Source organism: Protomyctophum bolini (genome assembly GCF_963924005.1).
Source record: "Protomyctophum bolini genome assembly, chromosome: 14".
Lineage (NCBI taxonomy): Eukaryota > Metazoa > Chordata > Actinopteri > Myctophiformes > Myctophidae > Protomyctophum > Protomyctophum bolini.
In genome coordinates, this window is record NC_137875.1 from 24074284 (window position 1) to 24099938 (window position 25655).

Here is a 25655-nt window from a genome sequence, read left to right on the forward strand (position 1 = left end):
GTGTTGGCTGAAAAAGACTAAAGAGCACACAGTGACATCACATACACGCACTTTAGGGAGTAAAACTTTTCACACTTTTAGATGTAAGAGGCAAATACTGTGTAGAGTGAAAGGGTTATTCCACATTAACACTCTTGGGGGTGCTTTTGCTAAACTAGATTGCCTGGAACAGTGTCAAGTATGACCAGCTAATTTAACGATGATTCATTCTACAGTACACACTATTCCTAAGCTTATGTAGTTGACCAGGGTCTATGCTATGGACTATATCTTCCACATCGTGTTACGAGGTGTTTTGAACTTGTAACCCTATCGGCTGATAGGGTTCATTATGATTAAGCAGTCTTAAGAATTACAAAAAAAACGCAAAAGAAAAACCACCAACAATAAAACAGTGTGTAGATATTTATATTTCACCATGGCCAAATTTTGCCAATAGACACTAAACAAACTAAGGCCTCCTTGGTGTACTCTTGATAGTAAGCTGCACAAACACCTGCATTTAAGAATCCGCGTAACAGACACTGCAGCCACTTAGTGAATAGTTAAGACATTCAATTCTCTAAAAAATAAACTTCATAATATAAAACTGTCTTTTTAAGTTATGCGACAATGTGTAAAAAACTAAAAACCTTTGCAAAAACTGACTTATCTGGCTGACTATGCTCAGGCAGCAAGCAAGGCATGCAGGTAGTGTCACAGTAAGTAGACCGCAAGTCCTGAGTGAGCCTTGTGAGGTCATATTGTGACTATGGCAACACTTGAACAGCGCTTGATCCATAAACGGGATAAGTGGTCCGAAAAAGTGGTCCGAATGGTTTGCAGCATACAAAAAAACAAAAAGAAACATCAACAGTTATGCTGGGTTGCAATGAGTTCACACTGGTGGCAACAAAGTAACAGGCTACAAGTCATTTTCAGTGGAAGCCTTCAACATGAAGCTAAAAAGAAAACAGTTTAACAGGCGTCAGATTTTTTCTGCGCTCCAATGAAGTATCCATAAATAATGTCTCCAACATTTTGAATTCTCTCCCCCCAGAATTTCTGCTCTGTTCTGTAAATGTGTGGCTGCAACACTTCAAGGGCGACACTGCAGCAAAGTATCTGGTATCTGGCCATGGTTGTTGGTTGTTTCTAGTTTTGTCGCTGCTAGTGTGAAGCAGCATTAGCACTTCATGAACAAATGCACAAACAATACTGGTTATTAAGGCTTCCCTTTACAAGTCAAACAACACCATTCATTCACATATAATGTTATACACATAATAAATAATCATTAAGCAATTAATACCAGTGAGCTGGCGGCTATGAAAGGCTCGTCGTAAACCTGGCCCATATTTGGCACGTTGAATTGTTGTCTTTGGTGTTTTCAGTCTCTACTTATGTCCTCACTTGGAATTTCCCTGCTTTGGTCACATATTTGACCCCTTTAAAAGGTTTGTACTTCTCTCCGTACATATCAAGACGATTCACCTTCAGTCCTGCATTGGAACAAAGGTTAGAGAAGACACGAACATCAGCAATGTCATAAAATACAGAATTCTAGTGTAAAACCTTATGTTGTCCTACCTTCCAACACAGCAGAAATGCTACATCAGGCTGTAATGTTAACGCCCTATATATTGTACTTCGTTGTGTGATGAACAGTGAAAATAGCCCATATACTTTCTCTCAAAAAGCCATGACTCATTAGTTTGTAGATAATTTTAACCTATGACATGCTCAATTGGGCCAGGTTGAAAGTGGTTAATGTATACATATGTTGTACAATTACAAAGATCTTTTTAATTATTTTTTGTCATTACTATTACAAATAAGACAGGGCAAGGCAACTGAATTTGTCCAGCATATTTCAACATCAAGGCAATTCAAATTGCTTTACACAAGGCCAGGCAAAATAAATAGAGTAGGGGCTTTTGGAGGGCTGTAAAGACAAAATATTTAATATTCACCACCAAGCTAGGGGTCAAAGTTAAAGGTCAATGGGTACCTGATATGGCCAGTTGCTGTATCTTCAGGTTAATGTTGAGTGAGGGGCTTTCCTCTGGTTTGGGGGCTCCTGCCTGTAGACTCAGGCTGCCTTTCAGGTTAGGGAGCTTCTGCGGATTCAGTTTGCCAATGTCCCACACCAGCACCTATCACATCAAAGACCACCATAATGCACTCCATTTTAAAGCACAGGACGATGTTTGGGGTTTGAGAACATTAAACTTATAAGCAAACAAATACAAAAAACATAGATCAAACATTTAAATGAGGTACAGCTGCTGCCTAATTAACTGCTGATATGTCGTTAAAAAAGTAAAATAATGGCCGATATAACGGCCGTGCTCTAGTTTACACTGACTAATAGCTACAGTACCTTCGTGCCACTGTCATAGTTATAGTTCCCTTGTGTGGCTGTGAGGTTGGCACTCAACACAGCTTTAGGCATGTGGATGGTTATCATTAGCCCCTCCACCGGCTTTCCCATGGTCTGTTTGGGTCCAACAGTGAGATCGAGGCGTCCACAGGAACCACTGTCAAAGAAGTTGATGCTCTGCTTTACATACACTGGGATGGCCACAAGACTGAGAAGGGAGACAAGGAACACCAATTCTTTATCGGCGGCGGTGGCTCAGAGGTAGAGTGGCTGAATGGGTGAATGTAATGCACAATCTATGTAAAGCGCCTTGGATAAAGGTGCTATATAAATGCACCATTTACCATTTATCAAGGAAATAGTTAAGCCTGAACTGATTGGATTTGTGTATTCAGACATTGTCTGCCTATCTGTGTTGGTTGCTTTGTAACAAGCTTGAACATCACTTATTTTCAGTGAGCGACAATGTCATACGACAAAGTATAGTTTCTGTGTCCAGACTCCAGAGTGAGACACATCATTAAAAATCGGATTTGAATTGCATTTCAATCCATTTAGGAATGTAGTTTAAATTAAACTGTTTTTGCTGTTCAAAGTAGATACGAAATAAATTGATTCTAATGGGGAGAGGACAAAAGTCAGGTTTTGGGCTGACCATCTGAGCATAACCTTAGTGATTACATGGCAACATTTGAAACGTTGTTGACAAGCCTGTGAATATTTCCACAATTCTACAGTCATGCATTCCACAGCCAAGACACTCCTCGGAAGACAATAAGTACCAAAAGCTGTTGCCAAATGCCAACTAACACAATAAACATTCACATGTAGTCTTATTTCTGGCGATAAGGCCAAAGTGCCGTTCAAAATTCAAAATTACTCAATGCCTTAATTGCCTATCTGATGCTCCCAGCATGGTTTCTGGGTTTGAAAACCTTAACTGGGTGCACAACTAGTTCGCATGTGTATTGTATCATATCATGACCCTATGCATGGGTTCAAAATGTAATCCTGACATATGAGTGGGATTTGAACTTGTGAACGTACTTCTGTGCGCTGACATGATAAGTCATGAGCGTGAAGTTTCCATCTGGGGGGACGAATGAGAGGACACGCTCAGACTCCCAGCGCTTGTACCTCACACAAGGATGGAAACTCACGTCATCAAGGAGACGGGGATTCTGCAGGTAAAGATCAAGATGTGATTTATTTGAACACACAGTTAAGTGTCCATAAAGGGGCCAAGAGGAAATTAACCCACCATAAACGAAAGTGTTAGGTCAGGCATCCCAGTGAGTTTAACGCAGGCCTCAATCGCACCCTGGATCTCTGCAAACAATGTAGTACCTGTAGACCAGTCCCGTTAATTGAACAAAGCAGTTAGCTACATTTGAAATACTACTAAATCATCCTGAATCTCTGAAGGTAATTTTATATCTAAAGCCCTAACCACACCAAAGGGTCACCACGGGTCCAAACGGTTGCAAGGAGTTAACACTAAAACCATCTTGACCATTTGGTGTGGTTTGGGCCATTGAATTCCATGCGTTGAATCACTAGGGTCAACGTGCAACAAGACATAATTTTAGCGTTGTCCCTGTGGTGTGATATTATCACACCACAGGGACAACGCTAAAACCATCTTGACCCTTTGGTGTGGTTAGGGCTTAAGGATGTGTCTCATCTGGTCTCTGTACCTGATTTGTCCAGAATGGCATCTATTTCCTCTACCACGTCAAAATATGCCTCATTATTAGTGTATTTCACTCCAGCCCGCCTCCATGGAACAGTTGACAACTGACCAGTTGGTAAGGTTTCCCCAACATGACTACTACCTGCAAAGAAAATGCATTCAGTACAAAGGTGGTTCTCATGAATGATTTGAGTGTACAAACTGTACAACTCACATGAACTTTTAACAGTGGTACAGGTAGTGTTCTGAGGTAAACCTCTTTACCTGTGAGCGTATTTACAACCGTTCGCAGGATATTCGGAGGCCTAATCATCTCTTTGAGGACATTGGATTCAGTTGCCAGAGGAAACCCGTTGTCCAGCATCTCCTCTAGTAGCTCATACACTACCACCACGTTGTCCTTGATAATCACCTCGGAGCATTCTCCAAAGTAGTCCTGGAAATGACAAGCCCTGTTATTAATAATAAATTGACATGCTAATGAATAATTGTTGCAGAAATAGGTGCGACCAGTGTATATTTCACATTAATCCGTTCTAAAATCTTCTATTAACAGCTAGGTGTTGTCATGCCCATTTCAGCATGGCTGGAGAGCCTATTTCAACAAATGATTTGGTCAGAAGAACTACCTGTAGTAATATAAATATTTCATTCCACTTTTGTCTGTGTTCTCCTTTTTTGGGTGACTCCTGTGACCTGTGTACCACCAGAGGGACGCTCAAGTACCACCAGGTTGAGAATCACTGCTATAGGGGGTTCCTTAGGAATCTGTAACTCTGAGACCCCTTTTCCACCGGTTGGTTCCTAATGGGAACCAGTTAGTCCATGAGCCAGAGCTCCAAAATTAGAACGTTAATTATGAATAGAATGAGTAAAACCATACCTATATTAGATTGTTATCACCATGAAACTTCCCCAGTTGATTACTTACACAAAGACAATGATTTATTGTATTACACATTTTAAATATGCAAATGAGGCATTATATAGGGAAAATATGCAAAAAGTAGAATATATGAAAAAGCTACTACTGTGGAAGGGTTATCATATTAATATACAATATTGTTCATAATGAACGTTCCAATTTTGGAGCTCTGGCTCATGGACTAAGAAACAAAAAGAACTGAACCGGTTCCCATTGGGAACCAACCGGTGGAAAAGGGGTCTCAGTGTACAAATGGAACGGGTCCATTTGGATCCATTTGTACCCTCTCAGAGTTATGGTGATCCTCTTAAATTTAAACAACATTTAAACAACCACTAGTATGTCATTTTATAGATTCTATACTATGGAAGATGATAGGTAAGTCCACAGTCTGACAGTGTGATCAAAACATTTTTTTTTAAATATATATATTCCTTACTTAGTCAGATGACAATAAAACCTTTTTAAATTCAAACGAGGGGAGCACTTTGGATTTTCTTTGAGTTCACCCTTATTTTCACTTTTGGATATCAGGCTATCAGCCCACTTACCACAAGGGAAAGAAGTTCAAATGTGTTTACCTACTATTGTAACCTCTCCAATGAGCGCCTGTTTTTCAGTTACTATAGTGACAACTATACAGACCACACAGTGTTTCCTCTTCTCTCTATTCTCTGGTTCCTCAATGTTGGATTACGTTAGGCCAGTATGTCTGACTATAACAAAGTTAGAACAATGACCTTCCACTGACAGACCTGAAACATCTCTGCCACTCTGTGCAGGAACTCTATCACAAACAGCGGAGGGACTTCAGTCTGGATGACAGCTAGGAAGAACAGCTTGTCTCTGTATATACTGATAAGGTAATGGTGTGGTGTCTGAAGCACAGGTGGAACATTCTCTGGCTCCACTGCCTTCTCCTTTGCCTCGAAGAAGTAATCACACACACTCCGGCTGATGACACTTTTCCAGTGTTTCTCCAGGAAGATGTCTCCCGAATGATTAATCAGAAACAGACTGTGGATCATCTCAGCTGGAAGGAGAAACAATGCAGTGGTTTGTGTGTCAACAATGGGGTTTTATGGAGTGAATGTGAGAGAGCAAGAATGTGTGAGTGAGAAAATGCATGTCAGGGGGAGAAGGGGGGTAGAGGGAGAGAAAGAGAAATAACTTCACATCATAGTTTTGATAATGCCTTCAAAACACACTGCATTAGGACAGAAATGTGTGATTGATTGATTTATTGTATACTTTATTAGGCAAAAATGTAGACCACACGTACAGTCAGACTTATGAGCTAAAAGGATAACTCAAAAAGGTCCAGGGGACTTGTTTCCAGTTTCCACTGTGGTCCTGGCCTATGTAGAAACGATGTGCAAATATTGTCACCCGTCTACTGTTTGTCTAAAGTGCTGGTAAACCACAAACGTGACCGAAATGTAGCCTCCAGCTCAAACTGAGATTCGGAAACTCTTCAAACTACAGATCAAATATTAAAAAGTAAAGTAATATGCACCACACACAAAACATCCGTCGGACCACTTTCAAAGACCTCAATGGCATCGGCAACAACTGGCCATCACCCATCATCTGGACACAGTATGGTTTTATTTTTAAATATGCATATAAAAGTTTTACCTGCTGGAGGACTCTCGCCCGTGGCAGGAATGTAACTTTATTTGTGGCAAATATGGCAGAAGACGTGTCTGTTGTTGTAGCCGTCCGCTTACATGCCTGACAGTTACTTTACTTTACATAACGTAATAAAATTGTAAACTGATCATTTCGGAAACGTGGCCAAAAGCCGCACTTTTAGGAACGGGTGATGGAAGTCTGCACATAACAAGATATTTCGAATTTCGAAATCGGAAAGGCATTGGAAGCTCAATTTTCCGTCAGGCATGTAAGCGGACGGCTACAACAACGTCACGACACCTATGCTGTGGAGGACTCGCAAAATAGCCGAACTACAAGCCCACAACCCGTAGCGATGCGACTGGTTGTGAGCTTGTAGATCGGCTGTTTTCGACGCTCGGCTCAGTCGTACGACGGACTATAAACGGAGAACCGTGCGGTTGTTTCTTTCCATTCAGTCATATCATCTCACATTAAGCGGGGATCGATACGCAGTGTTGATAAACCATGGCTTCTTCTGGAGAACCGAAGGCAAAGAAACTCAGACTGTCCTCGGCGGGGAAGAAGACAGAATCACCACCTAAAAAAACTACTCCTCCCAGTGCTGTTGCTGCCAAATTAAGGTGAAATGAAGCAAGGCGATAAGCGATCGATCTAACGGTTCTAGAATCTGGACCCCCGGGAGACATGCTTTTATAGAACAGAACAGTACCGCGTCGTGCAAGGCGATGGATAATCAAAGCATCGTCTTTTATGCATGCATGCATAGCGGTATGCATGCCTGCTGGTCGTGGAATAGAAAACTGGATCAGATGGACTGATATATCTGGTTATTCTTGTTGAGGCATTTTACGCGCCGCGCGGGCGCGCCACATGCTGGAGCGCATCCCTGTGCGTGTGTGAGATTCAAAATAAATGGCTGTGAAATGTTTACATCGTCGTGGTGCGACAATAATAGTCTTTTTTGACTGAATGGGTCTGGTGTTCTCCAGATAGTTTCCCAGACTGTCCACCATGTCCTGAGTCCTCCTGTGTTTAAAGTCCAGGGCTGCACGTGTGCACCGGTGCGTGCATGACACGACCCCACGTGTCTTTTGTATGTAGTCGCCTCAGGGTCGTTTCCTTTCTTTGGGAAAAGCTTTGTTTTGTTTTGACGCGTCAGTTATGATTTAATTCAGCAGTCATCACGCGTCTCTGATGATGATCGTGTTATTGAGCACTGCTAACCACAAACACAATTTTATTATTTTGCTACTACACGCAAATTGTCGAGCAGAGCTACACAAAACTATAGTCTACAAGTGATTGATCTGTTAAAATGTTGCACAATTTGTGGCAACGTTGAAACATTTCCCAAAATAGGACCACAGATCTTCATGTGCTTTAGGAAATAAAAATGTTTCTGTCCTGTCGTGAACTGTCTCAATGTCAACCCCCGACCCACTAATATTCGTAGCAGTTTAGTTCTTGTTGCTGCTGTTAAGAGTTAAGACCTCTTGCATGATCCAACATGTTGATGCTGCTGAACTGCTGATAGATCAATACTGTTTCTCTCGAATATTATGCGTAATGCGTATCCCGTCCATCAATTCGCTTTAAGCCTAATTAGTTAAGAGACAACCAATCACTGGCCGAGGTCTGGTGTTCTGGTGCCCCTTTCTTCATGTGTAACCAATCAGATGTGTCCGTGTGGGAGGAGCTCTGCTGTACGCACGCACAAATCTATCCAAGCTCAAATTAGTGGTTTTTGAACACAGCTCTTTTTGGGCTTATTTTAGACTGTTCAGCAGGTCTGTCACTGTCCTGAGTGTTACTGATACAGAGAGACCATGGCAGCTGTAAGGTAAGAATACACTGACAGAAGTGAGGAATATTTTTTATATTATTGTCTAATACAGAAGGTTTTGATATAACTTACTTAGCCTTGGATCAATCTAGGTCCAAGGCAAGTTATTTGGTATTGACATGCCAGTATATTTTGTTGCACCAGGTTAGTGTTCATGTAACAGCATGTTGAGAGTGTATGGTCTGAAACTGAATATAGCTTTATGCAAAGAAGGGGCATCAAATGGAGCGTGAGGGTTTATTTACAACAAAATAGTAAAAATACATTTAAAAACACATTCAAGCCTGCCTGATGGATATGCATATGCATTGTATGGCTGCTTAATCATCCCAATATGCATTGTTACATGGTAATTGCTAGAAGCTAATGATGAATTTTGCTGAAGAGGGTACAGTCAAAGATTAATCTATGAACTATGCATTATTATTGCTAGATTGCTGAGTGTGCAGATGGGCACCTGTTGAGAGCTTTGTGTTTTGTGTTAACACAGTTGTTCCCATCAGGGTTGTTCTCAGACATTGTGGAAAGCCGGTAGAGACATCAAGGACAAAGAGGAGAGGTTCTGGTTATCCATTTGTGGAGAAGTTGTCTAAAAAGAAAGATGTATTTGTTTTGTTATTGAATAGCAAACCTAGAGAATAGTTGCTGCTTTTTGTGTTTCTGTTACAGGTATTGTTTTCACTAGAACTAGTTTTCACAGTTCACTGCCTTTGATGTTTGAGGAAGAATTACGTTTGTAGGCGCCTTACTGACTGCCATGGTTCTTCTACTACAGTAATGTTGAAATGCTGCTGGTAAATGCTGGAACAAGTGATCCTTTTGGTGCACATGACGTTATTTTTTTACATCACAAGGTTATGATTTGCCACAATATTCAAACTCAGTTTGTTCCAGAAATCATTCAAACACACAGCTGCTGGCCTAATGTTGCCTGGCTGTGAATGTCATAAGTTATAACATGGTTATTTGCATGGCTGAATAATGTCTTCAGCACCATGTGTTCCCATCACTGTACACAGACTGTGCTTAGATGTCACATGGTTAAAGTCGACGTGTGGTTAAGTCACATGGAAATGAAAATCTCTCTGTTCTGCAATTCCATTTCAAATGTTAGAATTAAACCTCAGGCATTTGTTTTGTATTGCCAAGAAAGTAGCCACCCTGCACAAAGTGCATGCACATTTTGGTGAAAGCTATTATGTAGGCTTTTATTTCATTTATGAACTTAAATTCAACACTTCTACCATTTCAGAATTTTCAGTGAGACATTGATTGTAAGCTCAAGACAAAACAATACAAATACACTATAGTATAAAACATATATATTTAAAAAGAATGATCCTTTAGTGATCCTGTGTAGGTGGATAGATACTGTGTATGTAGTGTGTATAGTATAGACCTTTATTAGGGGGGGGGGGGGGGTTCAGTTGTCATAGCAGCACCACCGTATGAAACACAGGACAGATTAGAGTAAAGAGATGCATCTGTAAACTTCAAGATTAAAAACAGGTAGACAGGTAGTGTACAGGGATTAAAAACAAAATACCAAAAACGTGGGGGATTGGTTTAGTTCTGTCCTTATTACCTTGTGACAATTTTCCCTGAAGAAAGTGGGACAACAAGTGCATTGGCCAGGCTTCGAGAGAAGACTATTGTGTAGATGACTGAGGCATCAGGTTTTCTTCCTGGAGTGCATCCTGTTCAGGTTCATGTTTTTACAATGCTAGGGGGCATTCAAATACATAATTATATTACATCTTTAAACAACATGAACCCTAGCGTCCATATTCTGAACATGTCAGAGACTTCAGACTCATAATAGGCAAACATTCGGCTAACATTATGGAAAAATAGACATTCATCAGAAATAGAACAGCTACAAGCTTGTAGATCGACAATTATTGATAGTGATAATATATATAGCGAAATATATAGGTTTTAAGTAATTCAGCATATAAAAGTTTTGTCTGTGTTTTTCAGGCCTAATTCCCTCTTTGGAATGGGAAATCCTTTATTGGACATCTCAGCTGTGGTGGACAAGGACTTTTTGGACAAGTAAGTTAGCAAAATAGAATCCAAGAACCTGCAAAGATATTTGGTTTTCAGCGTGCATGAGTGCTAGAGAAGAGGGAACTAAAAGACTGCAGATGCACCATCTTAATCTTTTCAAACACATTTCTACAGAGTGCCTCCACAGTAGTCATACTAGAACCTCAGACTACATCAGTACATAATGCTAAAGCGGAATCTTATTCATGGGTTCTTGCATATCTCTGACCCCACATATGGCCAAAGACAGGGGTTCCCAAACCTTTTTGGCCCAGGTACCCCTTGGGGGGGGGGGGGGGGGGGGGGGGGGTGGGGTTGGGAGATTTTTTTCCAGATACCCCCTCATCCTCGCAACACCGATAAGCATATTTTCAACCTTACATTTAGATCCCATTGGAACTATTTGTATTAAAACTTTCACAACATTTATTTAAGATGCTAACTTAGAATAGATGTAAACCTATTTGACAGTACAGAAACATAATTGCCTTCCTTAATGTATCAATTAAGCGTCACCAATCAGCTGGTCACAGACACTCAGCCTCTGGCTCTGCAGCACTCTAACTGAAAGTGACTGCATGGAGTCTGTTTCATTTCTACCCCCAATCTACTGTATGTTCTATCCAAAGGCCCTTGAATGATAGAATATGATTAAGGATTACCGGTACTGTGATTATGGTAAAGTCATATATCACACATACCATAGCCTAATTCACTGGCAAAAAAAACAACTTTGGGAACCACTGGCCTAAGAAAGGAAAAGGTGTGTGTGGATAAGTTAAATGGAGTGTGAAATGTCCTGGTTTGGGCAGAAGTACGTCCTCTACAGAGACAGTACTACCATTCCACTGACAAGAGTTCAAATGTCACTGTGTATACACACCTGACCACACACTGTTTTTTTTTTATCTCAATCTCTTCCTATCTCTCTCTCTTGACAAACATTTGTCATGTGCATAGAGACACTGTGTCTGTACGTGTGTCCTCTTCTGAACCATGTGGTACTAGTGACTATATAGTAACAGACTGTCATACTGTAAATCATACTGTAAATTACTGGTAATATGATCTGTGTTCATTCCTATTTTCTCTACAGCAGTCAGAGCCTCAGTAGAATGGATCTGGTGCATGCAGTACTGATGCCTTATTTGCAAAATGTGCACAAATTCACTAAAGAACAAATCTAATCAACAGATCTAAAGTGGAGATAACGTGATCTTTATTCCAAAGTCACTGACTTGCATGGATTTCTTTTCCGTTAATCAGCACGATATAACATTTTGTAAATTAGCAAAGGTATGACTTTCATAGAATACATTATCAAATGTTGTGACACAGGGGAATTGTGCCCTCTTTGGGTTCTTGTCCTTGGGGAAGCGGGTTGATCAGGCCGGTCAGTGTAGGAGAGTTCTGCCCTGGTCTGGCCTGGTCCTCACAGTTGACTGGGTCAAAGGGTTTCTCCAGGCCCTAGATCAGAGTCCAGCCTCAGGCTGCCCTGTCAATGTGGGATGGATTAGTCGTCTGGCAGTTTTAATTCAATCTCACACAAGAATAAAGCAGAGCTTACATTTACAGTACATGGCACCAAATCTTCAAACAACCTTCATTTTTCACAGAAAATATGTTTAGCATTGCCCACCAACACAATGAATCGACTTTGACAGCTTTAGTCCCATTCGTTTTAGTCCCAGACCAGTTTAGAGTGTGTCTGTGTATCTTACATTCCAAAATTGTGCCCACTGCAGTGCCTGAATGTGACATAATATACTGTAAGAGAGTAATCTCTGTAGAGCTGCTCGGCAGCCACTAATCTTGGATTGTGTGAATAAAGGTAATCAGTAAATGCAAGGGGATTTTGTTGTTAACAAATGAGGGACACAGCAGGGACTTTGTCCAGTGACTTTTTAGTTTATTGATTCACTAACTTTGAGAACTCAACCTCGCTTGGTTTCTTTTTGTCTTTCGCAGGTATGGACTGAAGAGCAACGATCAGATCCTGGCAGAGGACAAACACAAAGCCCTGTTGGTATTATTTTAGTTGACTATTTCATTGTTCAAATAATTCAGATTATAATTAAAAATATATTGACAATGAACATTAGAACATATTTAAATGAAATTTGCATTTCTGTTTGCCCTTAAGGCTTTGTAAACAAACGTTGCACAGGGCGGATATGACAAATAACTTAAATATATAAAGAAATTACTAATATAAGCCGATCTACAAGCTCACAACGTGGCCACGTATTCACGTGTTGTGAGCTTGTACTGTACATCGTTTATTTTCGCATTGTTTTCTCCAAAATAAAATGGAAATATTATGATGATTATGCAAAATCATTGTGATTAACTCAAATAATTATGGTAATTATAATTATAGTAATTGTGACAGGTCTAGTTGGTATCTTTCTTGTTATTGACAAAGAGTATACATGTTTAATTTTGCAGGTAATGTTAGAAGTTAGAACGTGTATCTTGTAGATAGTTTTTACTCCCCTGTTCTGGAGTCAGCCAGACCAAACTCACCACATTCAACCTCTGTTCCACAATGCCATCCAATGAGCGAGCAGGAGATTCAGTACAGGGAACAAGCCTCCACCAATGATAAAGCAGGACACTACACCTCCCATTCCCACTGTAGATTAGGACTAAAAGTACAGTAAACATTTGTGCACATGTGTATGTGCATGCGTGTGCGCATGCTACTGATGAAATATTTTGGCCAACTCTCTTGTGCCTGATTTAAGACATTCAGGTTGACTTAACTATGAAGTAGTATCCCATTAAAATAATACTTTTAAGGTCAAATACAGTATAATTAATTTAAAACAGAGTGAGGAATGCTGCTTGGGTTCAGTCATAGTGGCTTAACTGGCTTTCTCAAACAGAAGTTTGCTTGTGGAGATGCAGACTAGGGATAAATGTACTGAGGCACAATTATTGTAGAGTAGAATTTTCCCTAAGTTGAATATGAAGGACCCCAATGCAGACCTTATTGCACTATACTTTCCTGCTTTGCTTTCTGCAAACACGAAGTTTACATGAAGTTTACTCACGAACCCACATTTATTCGTGCTGAGAAAGGAGCTGTGTGCGTGTTTGCTGTATTTGACCAAACCACACAGACTATGGTGAAATGTTGAGGCGTCACACCTCAGATACATTCCCCATGAAACGCGGTGTAATAATTTATAGGAAACAGAGTCCGGGAGGGTTAGGGCTCTCTATCCATTATTCCCTCCTCCCAAATGTCTCTCTGCTCCTCTTCAAACTCTGGCTCTGTCTCAGGACCTTAGCAGCAGTAGGGCTGAGTTGTGAAGACCTGGTTACCACATTGCTCCGGGCGGCGCACCCCTCGCGGCCTCCGCCTCCCAGTTCTTCTGCGTGTGTCTAGTGTCAACACACACAGAGATGACAGATCAGAATCACACACACACGCACCCGCGCGCACGCAACACAGTTTTGGTATGGAATGAACATAATATAATAATTAGGCCTGCATCACTTTGCCTAAAACATGCTTAAATGATCGCTTTGGCTAAAACGCTGAATCCCGCGGATAAGTAGTAGGCTATGCACATATAACTACAGGCATTCATAACTACAGTGTAGACATTAATATCGCCTACCTACCGCATAGGATTGTACAATTATATAGCCTACATTTAACAAACAAGCTTGATTGACATTTGTAAATGGGTAAACAAAAACCGGGATAAAACCATAAAAAGCACTAAGACTTGTTTACATCAGGTATAAAGTAAAAGTAAAACGTGACAACCGTATGGAAAAAGGGGCAGAAGAACTGGGAGGCGGAGGCGCGGGGGTATGCTGCCCGGAGCAGGAACAGGAACTTCAAAGCAACAGTTCACTCAGGGTTAGTTAAGAAGCACAAATTATTAAAATGCCCCCTGTTGATGATATGCACACGGCTGCCATCTTGACAGCAAGGTGCTACCTAGGTGCAACTTCCCATAGACAGCCCATTCATCCAAACAGAAAAGTCCTATTTAATTGTATTAAATAACGTCAAACTCACAAACATTGCAGCTGTACGAAAAGCTTGAATTGCCGTCTTACTATCTGCAAATTGTTTGTTTCATAAAAATCCACCATAGACATGTTATGAGCTACTTCCTGTCAAGAAATTCCTTGCAGGTGATTATTATTATACACAGACATTGCTGTTCCTTGGAGTGGTTGCACCACTCATGGGGAGTAGCTCATAACATGTCTACAGTGGATTTCTATTAAACAAACACATTGCAGATAGAAAGAGGATAATTCAAGCTTTCCGTACAGCTGCAATGTTGGTGAGTTTGACGTTATTTAATAGAATTATATAGGACTGTTCTGTTTGGATGAATGGGCTGTCTATAGGAAGTTGCACCTAGGTAGCACCATGCTGGCAAGATGGCAGCCATTCAATGGTGGTTAAGTTTAAGGTATATGCTTAAGATTACTCTGCTGCCCTCTGCTGGACAGACATCTAGGACAGAAGGGATTTGTCTTGATAGTGGTCTGCAAGTGATAGATTTGGCACATAAGGAGGCATGAAGATAATAGTATACTGTAGTGTTTACTCTCGTATATTTATAATTATATTTCTAGCCTATAGCGTTACTCTCATAATTATATTTCCTAACTGCCTCCTACCCTGTAGCGTTTACTCTTGTAATTATATTTCCTAACGGCCTTCTACCCCCATTGTTGTGACTTGACGTGTGTGTGTGTGTCTGTGTGTGTGTGTGTGTGTGTGTGTGTGCACGTGTGCGCGTGTGTGAGTAGATTTGAGGAGATTGTCAAGAAGTTCAAAGTTGAATACCATGCAGGAGGAGCTACACAGAACTCAATGAAGATTGCTCAGGTCAGTGAAACAGTTGAAACTCCACCTTTGCACCTTTGTCACTTTCTCAGTGCTCACACCTGTAATTCTGAAATAACAGTTGTCATGTCTTCTGTAGTGGATGATACAAGAGCCTCATAAGGTCTGCACGTTTTTCGGCTGCATCGGTAACGACAAGTTTGGAGAGATACTGAAGCAGAAGGCAGAGGAGGCTCATGTCGATGCCCACTACTATAACCAGGAGGAGGAGCCAACAGGAACATGTGCTGCTTGTATCACCGGAGCCAACAGGTATGCACATGAAATTACACACTTTTATTTGAACAACCTTTTATTCTTTGGTACTGTGTTCTCTGTCACTGCCAACATCACGCAGTGCTCACAGTGGTCCACGCTACTTCCCTTAGCTCTCCTCCCTGCAGAACAGACACCTGTGCACCACCACGTAGGCAGTAGAAGTTGCTACTACAGAAAGAAACAAGGACACAAGCCCCAGGTGTCTTCCCAGTTCCCACCCATGAACACTGCTTCGTTAGAGTGCTGGATTAAGCCCGTTTTATACTTTGTTGTATGCTGAACAAAGTTGTTGAAAATAGCAGCAACACAACCTCACAACACGTAACACATTGTGAGTTTGTAGATTTAGCTACTTTTTTTTAAGTGACACTGTTGTATGACGATGTATAAAATCAAGCTCAGCCAGAGGTATCAGCCAGGATTCAAACCCAGATCTCTTCAGTGGGCATTTGAGTGTGGTGTCCTTGATTGAATTCCAGCACAGTGTGTCAGGGCATCTACTGGGTCATGCCCGACACACCTGACTGCATCCGTCTGTAACTCTGGCTCTCTTGTGTCTCTCTCAGGTCCTTGGTAGCTAACCTAGCGGCTGCTAACGCCTATAAGAAGGACAAGCATCTAGACCTGGAAGAGAACTGGGGGCTGGTGGAGAAGGCTAAAGTCTACTACATTGCTGTGAGTAACACTGTACTTTAAAAAAAAAAGCCTTTTCATTCTGCCACAGATTGGCTTTATTTATTAACTGTTCATAACCTATTGTAAAATAAATTCCATTGAGATATGAAAGTGAATTGCGAAAGCGAAATCCCTTGGGCCAGCAAATAACAGCCTCACGCCTCCTGATAACCCCCTCTGCCTCTACCCCCATTTGGTTGATTTTCAAATGAAAGTATTATGCTTAATTACTTCTTGAGGCAGCCGTGTACTGTATGCACATGATCAGGTTCTAATTGTATGGTTTCCATCCAGGGATTCTTCCTGACTGTCTCTTTGGAATCCATCCTGAAAGTGGCCAAACATGCCGCTGAAAACAACAAGCTGTTTTGTCTGAACCTCTCTGCACCCTTCATCTGCCAGTTCTTCAAGGACAACCTCATGCAGGTTCTACCCTATGTGGATGTGCTGTTTGGCAATGAGACGGTGAGGCAGACTTGAGCACACACAGGGAATGCTCCACATGTCCTCTTTATTAGCTAGACTCATACTTCATGAAATGACAGGGGACTCTCCACGGACAAAATGACGAAACCGCATGACCAGCTGCTAGAAAAGCCTTCAAACGGCGCAGTGCTAATAAAATCTCCAATGCTCCAAAATGCAATATGCATATTATGCAGGAGAGTATAACTCTACACAGTCTTTACTTACTTACATTTTGGTCCTGAGCCAACATCTCCAGCTGTAACCAAGTGTGCCCCATTTTCTTGGCATCTACCTCCAAGTCACAATGCCAGGTGTTTTGATTTTGGACAGTCTCCTATACATAATATAAATACATAGGGCAGTATGAAAAAGCAAACATGCTACACAAGCTTGTGCAAACTGCATATTTGTGTGTGTGTGTGTGTGTGTGTGTGTGTGTGTGTGTGTGTGTGTGTGTGTGTGTGTGTGTGTGTGTGTGTGTGTGTGTGTGTGTGTGTGTGTGTGTGTGTGTGTGTGTGTTCCGATGGAGTCTGCCATGAAATAACTGTAGAATTAGATGATTATTGTGTAATTCTCATCAAAAACATTATTGTATTTTTCTTTAGGAGGCAGCCGCGTTCGGCAATGAGCAAGGCTTTGAGGTGAGTGAACTGACATCTATAGATTCTATATATAGCCACAGCAATATTTTCATGTAATAGTTATACTGGTTGTTTTACAATATGTTATATAATAGACTAAGGACGTTGAGGAGATTGCGAAGAAAGCTCAAGCACTACCTAAAGCCAACAAGAAGAGGCAGAGGGTCGTCGTTTTCACTCAGGGGAAGGATGGAACAATTATGGCCCAAAGTGAGTCTCTCTTTCACACTTTTCCTTTCCATTCTTGTTTTCCCTTAGATTTTCTTCTTCTCTTCCTTTCTCTCTCTCTGTTCTATCTCACTTTCTCTTGCTCTCCCTTTCCTTCTGTTAGATGCTTAACATTGCTCTTTGTCTACAGGTGACAAAGTAGAGACTTTCCCTGTGCTGAAAATCGACCCCAAGGACATTGTTGACACAAATGGTGCTGGAGATGCTTTTGTAGGAGGTGAGTGCTCCCTACATGATGAGTCAACAGACTCGACAACCTGTTGGGATATGTATCTTTAGTGTCTTGCATCACATCACATCACATCACATGTGTCCTGCAGGGTTTCTCTCTGAGCTGGTCCAGGAGAAGGCACTTAAACAGTCTGTGAGAGCGGGACACTATGCTGCTAACGTCATCATCAGACAAGCAGGATGCACCTTCCCTGACAAACCAGACTTCCATCAGGACCCCTGAACTCCTGGCCCAACTCTCCCCATCTCTTCTTCCTGACGTACCCCTCCCTCCGTTCATTACATAACTCTTATTCCGACCATCTGACACACCTTGTCTATATCTACCCCCACTCCCCAGTTTTAGTTTTTCTGGTAAATTAGCAACACGTCCATGTTATATATTTGTGCAGCGGCAGGTTGCCAATTCGATCCCGGGCTCCTCCAGAGTTGGTGTCAAAGTGTCCTTGAGCAAGACACTGAAACCCTAATTGCTCCCGATGTGCAAGTTGGTGCCTTGTATGGTTTCCTCTGCCATCGGTGTATGAATGTGTGTGTGAATGGGTGAATGTAATGCACAATCTATGTAAAGCGTTTTGGATAGAAGCGCTACATAAATGCACCATTTACCATTTTATATGTTTTCAAAAGTGTGCATTCTGACGCCTGTTCCTGTGTCCTCCACTTGGGGCCACTATGGGGCCACACAACCCATGGCCATCATTCAGGAGGCTAGTTGAATCTGAATGATACTGAAAGGGAATAATGCTAATATTTCTACTCAGAGGGTCTGAATGGGAAATGTGGTTGTTGTATTTATGAATACCAATCAAGTTGGAGGATTCAGATTATCTGACTCCCCATGCATGGAAACAGTCAGCAGGCGAGCGCTGTTCCTTGAAAGGAGCACATCAACAGAGGCCAACATGATATGTCAGATGTTAGGATTGTGCATCAGGATGTGCATTGATACTTTTGTTTTTGAAAATGATTTTAATTATTAGATGTTTGTTGTTGTAACAGGCCAGTTGTGAAACGAGAGTTTCTTTTCAAACGCACACTTTTTAAAATGTTTTCACGTCTCTGCGCACTAGTCATTACGTGGCCACCATGCTGTATCTTGAGTTGAGTTTCAAGTTCTTAGTGTCAGTGATACTGCAGGTTCAATCTTCATTATTGACTCTGTACCGTACTGTATGTCTCCTGTTTCAAACAGGTCTGGTCACAATACTATGTGCTTTTTTGTTTAGTTAAGAATTATGTTTTTGTTGAAAAGGCCTGCAGGGTGAGGGTTGAACAACGTCTAACACGGTCCTGAGTTTGTGGTTGTAATTCAGGGAAACCTGGCAGCTGGTCCAGAGACGGGCAGCTGCTGGACCATTGAGTCCCATACCCTTCACCTGTTACCAGGACTCCGCTTCGATTTTTATGAGAAGAGTTTGAATTAATTGGAATTCAGCCTGACACACAGCTGTCAACTCATGATTAGTGCATTATTCAATGATTTTCATTGGTATTTGATTTTGGTCAATTATATACAGTGCATAAGCGGGTATAGTGCTATGCATAACTGTACAAGTTCCCAAATCCCAACATCCTTGATTTGATTACAAATGTCCTATACATTGTATACAGTGTTATTTGAAAAATGTCTGTGATACACAATAGTTCAAAAGATGTGACATTTTTGTTGGTCAGTTTGTGCCAAATTAACATTTTAGCACAACTCTGTATTACGCCAGTGTTTGTCCCTAATGCCTTTAAGTTTCCCTTCACAAAAGTACACTTGTCTTTCTGCTGCCTAAAACTGACTGAATAAAAATGGTTCAAATATAATTATGTTCATCATTGCTGAGAGAACTGTACAACATGCCTTGCATGTAATAAAAAAAAGAAAAGCTGAGCCATAATTTTACTCAATACAAGTTACCACAAATAAAGTGATTGTTTTACATTCTACTCTGCATTGATCTCTGTTCAGAAATTCTTTAAATAATAGCACACACTGAACACAACAACCTGCAAAATGTCGATCTCTATTTGTCATTGGTCATTCACAATGTTTTAATTTAAATGGGAATTATATGAAAGAAATTTCATTTGTGGAAAAAAAAACATCTCGATATGAATAAATACAGAGACATAAGCGAAAGAAGTTAAGACAAAACAAACCATGAAGTTACAAGTAAACATTTTCATATTATCACTGCGTTACTGTTCTTGTGTCTCTCTCTTTAGTCTCAGCCTCTCCTCCTGTAATGTTATGTCCAGAGTTCTGAGTTGTTTCAGGAAGCCATGGTTGGGCAGAATACAGCGGCGCTGAACAACACGCTCAATAGCATCCACCACAGTCATGCTTTGTTCCATCATCAGGTATGCCAGGACCAAGGTTGCTGACCGGCTCCGACCCATCACACAGTGTACCAGAACTTTGTCTAGAACACAAACCAGCACAAAACCATAGATTTAACCCATTATAGACCAGAGGCGGATTCTACAAATGCCTTCTAAATCGGTAGTTCTCAAACTATTTCGTAATTCAAAATGATTCAAGAATTTTCACGCGTCACAAAGTGATGCACTCAAACTATTTCGTAATTCAAAATGATTCAAGAATTTTCACGCGTCACAAAGTGATGCACTGTGAGCTTGTAGATCTGCTGTTTTTGAATAGCCAACACTAAAATGACACGGATGCTTTCCCGGATTTAACGGGGTAAAAGAATATTCACAACTGCACTTTGTGGGGAAATTGTTATGAACCCACGGATTGACAGTTTTTTAGGTATTTAGCTCTTAGTCTTATCCAGAGCGACTTGAAAAGCGCAAAATGAGAGTAAATGGCATGAACCTTAGTCAACAAATTGTTGTTTGCGATTTATAATTTGGGTAAATGGTCTAGAGTGCAAAGAAAGTGCAAATTTAGGAAACATAAAAACCTAGCATTTGTCTAAACAACATACTGTAGTGTAGGTATGTGTAGAAATGTCAATGCTATACATTACATTTATTGTTTCTATGGTCAAAACACATGGGTCCATATTAGATTCACAGAGGTGTATGTAGCAAATGTGGCAACGACAGGCACCAAAACATATTTTCTCATGTTTGACCAGAATTATTTGTGAGACCTCTTCAGTCTCATGATCATCAGACATACCACACCTATCTATGAAACACTTGAAGCTGTTAGTATAGTAGTAGTACTTAAGCACCTACTCTGTTGGTGACTGAGGGCATTTTTGATGAACTGGGCTGCAGTGTAGAAGTGCTGGGATATTTTGAAGGAGGGCGTGTCATCAGCCTCTACCCCCAAGTACTGGATGTTCATATCACTGTAGTAATCAGCACCGGTTATCACGTTATTAAACTTCCCCTCGGCCGCATTCAGGACGTGTGTTATTCTCATATCCTTCAGGCCAGGACCTTCCAGGGCAGTTTTCCTGTTGTCACACACAGATACAGTAGTAAAATCACCTGTACAATTAGATGAGTGTACAAATGGACGCGTAACGGTCCATTTGTACACACTTGAATTGTACTGTTCACACAAATGTTCGAATATGAAAACGTGTGTGTGTGTGTGTGTGTGTGTGTGTGTGTGTGTGTCGGTGTGTGTGTGTCTGTGTCTAAGAATCTGTACAATATGCATATTTACTTACTGATCCCCTATATAGATATTAGGCCAGACCTCGTTTACATGTGCGTACTGAGGCAAAGAACCAGCCCAGAACATCTGCTCTAGGGTTAGAGCTCCTGGTGTGGCGTAGTCGCTGTTCGGGTCCACCTGCACTGCGGTGTACGGGTTCCTACCTCTGGACTTCACCACACAAGATGACATGATCACCTCTGATGTCCTATCCTTCACCACCCAGCGACCAGCGACACTTCAGATGATTACAAATTTAAGTTGACGGTTAATTGTCACACAATTTCACAAATAATTTCATTCTGCTATTTTTTTTAAATGCTTGAAAATGTATGGCCATTTTTCAACATGGAAACGTGTGGTGATAACTCTAGCAGGACCAAGAACATGCTGGTCATAGACAGACATGAATGGTCCGTACCGGTATATAGACATGTTTCAGTTGTACTAAACTCTTTGTTCAAATCATTGGCAGCGTGACTCTTCATTAACTGCAAAATGTGTTGTTAGCACAACCCTGTTATAGATACGGTTTTGATGTAATGCAGTAGAAATAGAGTGTAACTCACCTCTTCCCACAATGATTGATGCACTGAATCCTTTTACAATCAGCAGTTTTGCAAACAGAGGATTTCTGTGCTCGTCTGAGTTGGCCTACATGTGTGTTTGTGTGTGTGTAGAACTTGCTGCGTAAAATGCAGATCTGGAATGGGGACTCATGCACTCTCAGGCGCTATGTTTAAGGTGTGTATTTTTAGCCTTCTGAGACCTGACCTCCACAACGTCTCACTATTCATTGAGGTGAGTAGAGAGACTCAACACACATTGTAAACCTAACTCATATACCAAAACAACGCAGGCGCACACACACACACACACACACACACACACACACACACACACGTGCACACACGCACGCGCGCGCACACACACACACACACACACACACACACACACACACACACACACACACACACACACACACACACACACACACACACACACACAGACACACACTCCCACCCCACACACACACACACACACACATATGTGTGCACACACTGTTCACTCAGCCTGAGTAAAGTGAGCTGAGCTTGTAATGTGACAATGGTTACTTTGAACATCCTGCAGATGTAATTATTACTGCATGTGGTAGTCATGTGGTAGGTTGGTAGGTTGAAACATTAGGAACATTTGACCTACAGTAACAGTTGCAAGCGTTGCAACAGTCATGTGTTATCATCATGAGAATGATGAGCAGACAGGTGCACTGACTGAGCAGGGTGTCTTTGTCTCTTTTTAAAACTATTTATGACTCTTTAATTTACATCTTTAAGATCAAGGGTTGACAGCTCACTCGGTTGGTTTATTTTGGTCGGTTGTTGTCAGCATGGATCACGTTGAAAGTGGAACTGTTCAAAGATTTTTGTTCATGCTTTTTTTCCCTTTCAGATTGTTCAGTTTAGAGAAACATGCAGGAAATGAAAGGCAGAGAGAGGAGAGATACGCATGTGAGATGTGAGACCTAGTGTTGTAGTCGAGACCACCTGGTCTCGTCTCGAGACCGGTCTCGAGACCAAATTTTCGTGGTCTCGGTCTTGTCTCGGTCTCGCGCTTCTCGCCTTTTTTTGTCTTGTGGTCTCGTCTCGGTCTCGCGCCTCATTTGTCTTGGTCTTGTCTCGGTCTCGCGCTTCTCGCCTTTTTTTGTCTTGTGGTCTCGTCTCGGTCTCGCCTCTCATTTGTCTTGGTCTTGTCTCGGTCTCGCGCTTCTCGCCTTTTTTGTCTTGTGGTCTCGTCTCGGTCTCGCGCCTCATTTGTCTTGGTCTTGTCTTGGTCTCGGACTTATTGTCTCGGGTCTCTTCCCCCATCGAGACCACTCGAGACGAGATGCAAAACGTTCTATTATATCAACCCGATCGCAAGGACTGAGAGAGTGAGAGGAGCCCATTCACATTAATGAATTAAAGACAGCTGTTAAGGAGAACAGCGCTGCATGACGTTCATACAGGTCCAAAGAAGAGCACATGTTGATGTTATTATGATCATTCTATCATGAAATTATATCAGCCTCAGGCAATGGGCTTAAATAAAAAAAGTGTCGGCCGGGAGGCGGAGAGTTACGCACGGCATTGACGGCAATACGCATGCAGCGCCCGGCATACAGCCTGGCATTTTCATTTCAATATATTCTACCAACAGTGCAAGACTGCAAGCTTTCTTTTTGTGTTGTAAGTTGTAACTTGTAGCCTGTAGTCGTTTTAATAAACGAGGTTGAGCGGTGATCTGAATACTGATCTGAAAATAGCCAATCTATCACAACGCGTTGCACTGCAGCCGTGCAGCGCGACCGCGACATATGTATGAACTATGAAGCATCGCCTCGGTTTAGTTTCATCATGAGAAGAGTAAAGAACCACCACCTACCTGACGTTACATCTATACCTAAAGTAAACTAAAATCCATCCATCGTCCACCTTATGTGATCATGTCTTGTCAGGCTATAATAAAAACGATCATAAAAACAATCCTTTGCTGTATAACGTGCATGCATGCCTCATTGACATTGTTGGTTCACTACCGATTTATTTACTAAAAGGCTCAAACAGCAGCAACCAAAACCAACTAATAAACTATTGTTTTAATTTGAAGGTGAGCCATAGCCCATAGCCATTAATCTGAAAGGTTTTGGTCGGAAACTGTCAAACTGACAGTGACGGACAGTGTGACAGGTGAGGTCACAGTGACAGTTCACAGGTTAATTCAGTGCATGCGCAATGCACATGGTTTAATTTGGGGGAACAACAAATGTACTGGTCAATAAGATGTCGGCTAATTCAGCTGTTATAAGGTTTGGCTTTGTGGAACACAAAAATTACATTTTCAAGGATAATGGGGGGAAAAAGCACAGTGCAAAGTGCAAGTTTTGTGGAAAATCATACTCTGAGACGTCAGGAAGAGGGAAAAATAGTCTTGGTCTTGACTCGGTCTCGCCTCGCGGCAGTCTCGGTCTCGACCCTCCAGGTCTTGGTCTTGGTCTTGGTCTCGGCCCCATAGGCTCGCATCGGTCTTGGTCTTGGTCTTGGTCTCGACCCTCCAGGTCTTGGTCTTGGTCTTGGTCTCGGCCCCATAGGCTCGCATCGCTATTGGTCTTGGTCTCGGTCTCGACCCTCCAGGTCTTGGTCTTGGTCTTGGTCTCGGCCCCCTAGGCTAGCAGCGGTCTTGGTCTTGGTCTCGGTCTCGACCCTCCAGGTCTTGGTCTTGGTCTTGGTCTCGGCCCCATAGGCTCGCATCGCTATTGGTCTTGGTCTTGGTCTCGACCCTCCTAGGTCTTGGTCTTGTCTTGGTCTCGCTTTAGGTGGTCTCGACTACAACACTAGTGAGACCCATCCAGCTCACAGGGAGCATGTGGTCTGGCTGAGCCACCAGACACCCTGAGAGATGAACTTTGACCTCTTCCTATAACAGGTGAGGTGACATACTGTACAAAACCCATCTCAGTTTCAGTCGATATTACAACAATGAAGGAATGAATGAACAAATGAATGAATGATTAGTTGAACGAATGAATGAATGAAAAAGCTCTTATCATCTGCAACAACACAGGATAGCAAAGAAAACATTTGGGTCCTCTTTTAGAACATAGTTAGGTCGTGTCATGAGGTGTTTTTAGGGTGCAAGCAGGGAAGGCATCAGGATGTATGTGGTAAGATTTCAGGCGAGTCCACTTGCAACAAACTTGAAAAAGCCTTTCCATCTCTAGTGGTGAAATATGCCCATGGGTCAGGGAGCAATTCTCAAATGCTTCTGCCTAACAATCTGTAATTCGGAAGCTCAGAAAATGAGTAGAAAATAAATGTTCCTCCCACCACACACACACACACACACACACACACACACACACACACACACACACACACACACACACACACACACACACACACACACACACACACACACTTATTTAACTCTACGGTGCAATTATGTAAATACTTCTATAAATCGAATTAGTCTATAGGGACAGCTATAGCTGCTTGGCAGAAATGGAAATTCTAAACATATATTTTAAAGATACTTAAAATCTTCCTGGTCTGTCTAATTGTCATTAATCATATTATGTACAGAAGTATAATC

At 41.6% G+C, this 25655-nt stretch overlaps 3 protein-coding genes across 4 annotated transcripts; 1 reads left to right on the top strand and 2 right to left on the bottom strand.

Moving 5' to 3' along the window:
- Positions 1–392: 392 nt before the first annotated feature.
- ap3m1 (adaptor related protein complex 3 subunit mu 1) lies at positions 393–6734 on the bottom strand. The gene is made up of 9 exons (XM_080781317.1): positions 6619–6734; positions 5736–6013; positions 4320–4491; positions 4060–4197; positions 3624–3709; positions 3410–3543; positions 2363–2570; positions 1991–2135; positions 393–1481 (listed from the first exon to the last, which is right to left on the bottom strand). Exons 2-9 carry the CDS (start codon positions 6006–6008, stop codon positions 1381–1383), a joined length of 1257 nt encoding a protein of 418 aa, XP_080637443.1. The 5' UTR covers positions 6009–6013; positions 6619–6734; the 3' UTR covers positions 393–1380.
- On the top strand, positions 6508–19834 carry LOC308327777 (adenosine kinase-like). 2 transcript variants are annotated; one of them, XM_080781321.1, is made up of 12 exons: positions 6508–6579; positions 7074–7238; positions 10442–10516; positions 12479–12532; positions 15299–15377; positions 15475–15647; positions 16220–16328; positions 16623–16793; positions 17402–17437; positions 17533–17647; positions 17796–17882; positions 17986–19834. In XM_080781321.1, exons 2-12 carry the CDS (start codon positions 7123–7125, stop codon positions 18117–18119), a joined length of 1149 nt encoding a protein of 382 aa, XP_080637447.1. In that variant the 5' UTR covers positions 6508–6579; positions 7074–7122; the 3' UTR covers positions 18120–19834. The 2 variants fall into 2 exon arrangements, with proteins under 2 accessions (XP_080637447.1, XP_080637448.1); XM_080781322.1 differs by lacking the exons at positions 6508–6579; positions 7074–7238 and adding an exon at positions 8386–8458.
- Positions 19835–19910: 76 nt separating this feature from the next.
- LOC308327778 (dual specificity phosphatase 29-like) lies at positions 19911–22250 on the bottom strand. Its single transcript, XM_080781323.1, has 4 exons — positions 22094–22250; positions 21538–21762; positions 21095–21318; positions 19911–20310 (listed from the first exon to the last, which is right to left on the bottom strand). Exons 2-4 carry the CDS (start codon positions 21714–21716, stop codon positions 20087–20089), a joined length of 627 nt encoding a protein of 208 aa, XP_080637449.1. The 5' UTR covers positions 21717–21762; positions 22094–22250; the 3' UTR covers positions 19911–20086.
- Between the last annotated feature and the right edge of the window lie 3405 nt (positions 22251–25655).